The sequence below is a fragment of the Athene cunicularia genome, assembly GCF_003259725.1.
Source record: "Athene cunicularia isolate RWA chromosome Z unlocalized genomic scaffold, athCun1 chrZ_part3, whole genome shotgun sequence".
Lineage (NCBI taxonomy): Eukaryota > Metazoa > Chordata > Aves > Strigiformes > Strigidae > Athene > Athene cunicularia.
Window position 1 is genome coordinate 2,184,686 of NW_020799144.1, and position 6,000 is coordinate 2,190,685.

Here is a 6,000-nt window from a genome sequence, read left to right on the forward strand (position 1 = left end):
TTCAGCGCAAACAGTCCTAAGTACTCCCAGCTGCTGTCTTGAACTAGGAAGAGGATAAAAAGGCTGGATTTCATGTAACAACAGAAACAGGCTACGAAGACAGCTACCAGAAAGGTGGTGGCAAACTGGCACCACAGGAATAACAGAAACTCTCTTTATACGTGTCTTCCCAGAGACAGCATGGGCCTAACATAAAAGAACTAGCATAATACCGTCTGTTTGCGATGCGCTGCCTGTTTTCCCTCTGATCCATGGAACTGTGTCTCCTTTTTACCCCAGCCAAGAGCAACAAACTTTCCTGAAGAAGAAATAAACATTGTAGTGGAAGATTTACAGCACTAGTCTGCACAGTGTGGTAAACACAACCACAGCTTCAAGCCACCCACACCCTCCATCCAAGTTTAATTCTAAAACCTGCAGGACATCTACATAGCCCAGCGCATCCTCTAATACAGGGAACTTACTTGAATTTATGCTGACAAGTAAAATATTGGCATTCTCCTTCAGCTGCCCAGAAGCATTACAGTCTAAAACGTGTCCTGGGGCCCAGAAAGTGCTCAGCTCCATTTCTTTACTTTCCACATGCTTAGAACATGCCAGTAACACCAGCTTGAACAATTTCATTTCTCAGTGCACCTCTCACCTTCCCCAAACTCATCTTGGTGGATTTGCTTCTCAGTAATTGGTTCAAAATCCCTTGTCATCATGATGAGTGTTTGCTGACCTGCAGTGTAGACATTAAATACATTATTGGTGATGGTATCTCCAGCAAATGAAAACTTCATGTTCTCCTGTGTTGTCCTATTGTTTTGTCATGGACTTAAAATATAGAAATATTCCTAATGTTAATATGATACTAAAGAGAACACATCCTTCACAGCAGAAAATCTCAAACTAGAACAGAACACTTTCAAGTCTCTTTCTTCAAAAACATGCTTCCTGGCCTAACCTTAAAAACTTCAAAGTACCTGGCACTCTTAAAACATCTTCTCTAGATATGAAGGACAAGAAGATGACTGGGAGCAGTCAACATGGATTTATGAAGGGAAAATCATGCCTGACTGTCCTGATAGACTTCTACAATGAGATGACTAACTTGTGAACATGGGAGACCAGTGGATGTCATTTATCTTGATTCTAATAAGGCTTCTGACACTGTCTCCCATAACATCATCATGGACAAACTCATGAAGGATTGGATAGATAAAAGGACAGTGAAGTGGACAGAAAACCAGCTGAACTGCCAAGCTCAAAAGTTTGCTATCAGTGACAAAAACCCCAGCTCGTGATCAGTCACCAGTGGCATGTCCCTGGACACTAGGGCCAATGTTGAACATCTTCATTAACGTCCTTGAGGATGAAACCCTCCAGGCGTGGATGACACAAAACTGGGAGGAGTAGCAAGTACACCATAAGGTTGTGCTGCTACCCACAGGGATCTTGTCATGTAGGTGAGATAGGCTGTCAAGAACCTCACAAAACTCAATGAGATAAACATGTCCCGCACCTGTAAAAATGACCTGTCTTTCACGCAGGACACCAAGGTGAACATGAGCTAGTAGTATTCCCCTGCTGCATAGGTGGCCAATAGTATCCTGGGCTGCATTTGGTGTGTTGCCAGCAGGTTGAGGAAGGTAATCCTTTTCCGTTACTCAGTGCTGGTGACACACATAGAAAGCTGTCTTGTTTTAAGCTCCCCAGCACAAGACAGACAAGGACATACTAGAATGAGTCTGGCAAAGGATCACACAGATGATGAATGAGTTGGAGAATATGTCACACGAGAGGAGGCTGAGAGAAGTCAGACTGCTCTGGAGAGAAGGCTCAGGGCAACTCTCATCAGTGTGTATAAATATCTTATGTGGGATGTGGGGTACAGTAAAGAAGAGAGGCACAGATTGTTAATGGTACCAAGTGACAGCACGAGAGGCAACGGGAACAAACTAAAATACAGCAGTTCCATTAACACATAAGAAAACAATTTTTACTGTGAGGGTGGTCACAGACAGGAACAGGGTGCCCACAGAAGTTGTGGGGTCTCCATCCTTGGAGATATCCAAAACCTGACTAGGCACAGTTCCCAGCAACTTGCTCCAGGTAACCTGCTTTGAGCAAGGGGGATTGTAATAGGTGATCTCCAGAGCTCCTTTTTAGCCTCAAGCATTCTGTGATTCTGTTTTGCTTGAGGCTAACTTGATTTTTGAGGTGAGACACATCCGTAGCTAAGTTCAGCCTGTGACACAAATATTTTCTACTGAAGGACAAAAACCTGTTTTTGTAACTAAGAAATCAAATGGGCATATAAAGCAGGAGTCTTTATGTTTTAGAGGCAAGATCAAATATAATTCCTTGGAAGATGTGGAAGACTTACTTTTCTGTAAAACTCAGCTTGGATCACCAAAGCACCTCATGGATCATGAGATATATAGGATCAGCTGGGCCTTTTTTCCCCCCCCTCTTTAAATCTTAGTCCCAATTTCATAACTTTGTATTTTGCTTCTCCTATCTTAAATTTAACTGTGTTTTATATTTTGGCCATGGTGAGTTTCACTCCTGAAGGCAGAAAGCTTACACGCTGTTGTTGATACCTGTTGCAAGCAAAACAAGCTCTTGGTCAGGACTCCAGCTCATGGTACTCAGACCGCTGTCCACACTTCCAACACAGTCTACCTGCAAGACCAAAATAAGATCACAGAACTGCATGAACACCAGTGCAGCACCATCCCAGAACAAAAGCAATCAGTCACCAAGGCAGGGAAATCCTCTCCCACTTAAAGCCACAAGTCTTACTTTACCCTTTCTGTTAAATGAAACAAAATAAACATTTCTAACCAAAGATGGTTTGAGAATGTTTATGCATGAGAGCCCTGATAATCTAGAGATTAGCATTTTCTACCATACACAGTTTTAATAAGAGTTTTATTCTGCAACTCTCAGTCTTATATCAGCAAGTATAATACTAATATTGCTTGATTGGATGTGTGGCTACATTCATAAACACACTTAAGTCACAAAACACAGACATAATGGTTCTTATCTAGAGTATTCCAACATGCAGTTAAGGGACGCTATATCCATCATAACTCTGATCAGCTTGTGCATGCTGAACTTGACAAGTGTATATAGCTGCACTAACTTCAAAATTTAGGAAAAACTGGGCCAGTTTTACTGTGCCATCATATCAGTAACAGCAGTGGGCAGAGAACTTCCGTCATGCACTGTTACCCTGTTTCACAAAAGGCATGGATCTGGGCAACTGTGATAAACAGCAAGATGATACCCTTTAAGGAATTAAACTTGGGTGTCACCATCTTTTCAGGTAAACAAAGTGGGACTGGGGAGAGTAACCATCACCCCACATGCAAGAGGTCTCACAAAAAGCAGAGTAACCTTCAAGACAACTTTAACACTGAGAAAGTAAGCCAAAAAGCCTTGAGAGTTAAACCTCAACTCTGACGCACATATCAGTGCAAGAAAAGACTCATGTATCACATCTTCTGCTAATCTTTACTTCCTTATGACATGTTTTAACTTGCAATATGGGACACATTTCTGAGATACAGTTGATAGTATATTGAAGTCGTATCTGCAAATCAAACCCAAACAGGAACCAAAACAGGTGAGTTGCAAATAACCACAATCTTGACAGCTAACCCAGACAGACCACTGTCATCTCACACCTACCTACACCTGCCCTGTTGGGCTGGTATTGTGGGAGCTGATGCAGATTTCAGAGGGTGCTGCTGTGGTGTTTAAGTGTCTTGCTAAATATTGTACAAATCTGACACTGAGGAAGGAACAGAGAACAAGTATCTCTGTTCCTACCATATCTACTCAGCTAAGATATTTTGATTAATCTTTTTAGTGTTTTCTAGGGCTTTTTTATCCCAATTGTTTTGTGAACACAACACACACCGACTTCTCCTCTTCAATTAAGTCATGTGAGCATGGTGTTCTCTACTGACTGGTAATAAAAATGTAGCTACACTGTGAATTATGAATGGGTCACGTTATTCTGTACCTAGTCTCAACAATATCCTATTTCCACAACTGTCCAGTGGATCCCAAGCTGCTGGGTATGTGCCAACAGCCCCCTGAGCAAATACACAGGGCTAGGGCTGTAGACAGGCAAGCAACCATTTTACTTCCAGTTCTTTTACAGAGTTTATATTCTGTCCTTAATCCTGCTCAAGGCTCCCACAAAAATCAGCTCTGTTGCCCAGAAAAGGGAGAGTAATCACAGCTTAGTATGTAATAAACATACAACTGTCCCCTGAAGAAACTAAAAGCATCATCCTTTCCTTTGAAATCCCTCAGCATTGTTGTCTTTCCTGCCACATTACCTGCTTTGTGCTGAGATTGCACAGTAGGATGTCTCCAGCTGCTGTAGCAACACAGACGCACTCCTGCTCTGGAAGATCTTCGATACCCACGATGCAGCCGCTTCCATCCTCGGGCATGAAACCCTCCGCAGTCAAGGAAATTTCTCTTGTCACCTTGACATAAAGAGGCCAATGACTTATCAACTACACATCACCTCACTGAGAATTTTGCAGAAATGACAGAGTAACATCCACAGGTATATTTCATCTTACTGCAACTACATAAAGCATTGCACAGCAGAAGTCAGCATGTGAATGGCACTGGCACACAGCCAATGTGCAAGTACTTACCTTCACTTATCCATAAGAAACTGTGAAGGTCCTCTTATCTTAAAAGTGCTCGTCAATGAGAAAACTCACATAAGGGAGCAAATAATAAATGGTAATACCAGAACTTCCGATTTGTCTTGCTAATTATCTTCATCTTTCCATACTTCTTCACATAGTGTTAACATTAAGAGATAAACAAGGAGATGCTTAAAATGTCCCAATACTTTTAAGCGGTCATCCTGACTTTATAGACACAGCATAAAAAATATTGAAGGAAAACCATTTGGATGTGCATTTGGGTACAGAAAAACAAGAAAATTTGAGCTAAAAGAGTTCTCTCAAGCTTAGCTGCATGAATGCTTTACACATCCAGTCATCAGGTACACAGTAATAAAGATCTGAAATAAACTGCCCCCAAAAAAACTAAAAGGAAGCTGACATGTTTAGCAACTTAAGACAGGCTTCAGTTATTTTTTTAAATTCTAAAAATATTTTAGCTGATAGACTTCACAAACAGACCATAATGGAGATTTTCATAAAACACTTTAAAAATGACATGCCAGTAAAGGCCTTGGAAACCCAGGAAAGCTATTCTGTCAGCTAACTTCAGAAGTAGAGACACTGTAGGAATTAGATGCCTCAGAATTGCATAGTGTGTTTCCAGAGAAGACACTGCAATCCAGATCTTACAGGAATTCATGGCTCAATAGCATTTGCTTTTCTTTAGCAATACGTATTTGTTTTCTGTTTGCTGCATCATGCTTAAGACTAAACTACTGGAATGACCCATGTCAAATACAACCACGCTCTTGGAGGCAGATTTAGTATTTTAAAAGCAGAGCAAATCACTTCATCTGCTAAAAATCACAGTGCAGCCTCAGAGCCAACTTCCCAGGCACCATGAGGACCAGCAGGTGGTAGGCAGGGAGCAACAGAAGGCTCTAAAACACCGCAAACGCCACTACAAATAGCGATCAATACGAGGGCAGCCGCGACCCACTCCGAGGCGAGCTCCCGGCGGGCACTGACAAGCTCCCGTTGACGGAAACCCGAAGGCTTTATCCTAGCTCTGCAACGGGCGGACTAAAGCCACCCCCAGCAACACGGCTGCAGCGATGCGCTAGAGCCGACAGGCATCGACACCGTCCCCCGACAGTCACAGCCTTGTCCCGAGCCTGAGAGCGACAAGTGCGCGCGGCTCCCACTGCACGCAGCGGCGGCTCTCACCGAGTCCCGAGAGGGGCCCAGCTCCAGAAGGCCATGCTGGGAGCCCACGAGGACCCTGCCGGGCTCGGCGCTGAGGCAGAAGCACTGTGGAGTTCCCGGGGCGGCGGCGAAGCGACACCCG

At 43.2% G+C, this 6,000-nt stretch overlaps 1 protein-coding gene across 2 annotated transcripts in view; it reads right to left on the reverse strand.

The window, feature by feature from the left end:
- Positions 1-6,000, reverse strand: part of ELP1 (elongator complex protein 1) — a 34,070-nt gene that overhangs the window by 27,910 nt on the left and 160 nt on the right. Inside the window, exons 2-6 of one of the 2 annotated variants that reach the window (XM_026866657.1) lie at positions 5,880-5,997; positions 4,344-4,496; positions 2,589-2,670; positions 644-724; positions 213-298 (exon numbers count right to left, since the gene is read on the reverse strand). In XM_026866657.1, the coding sequence (XP_026722458.1) occupies positions 213-298; positions 644-724; positions 2,589-2,670; positions 4,344-4,496; positions 5,880-5,997 (520 nt within the window). Of the gene's footprint in view, positions 1-212; positions 299-643; positions 725-2,588; positions 2,671-4,343; positions 4,497-5,879; positions 5,998-6,000 lie in introns of those variants that run through there. The other variant, XM_026866658.1, reaches the window with a different exon arrangement.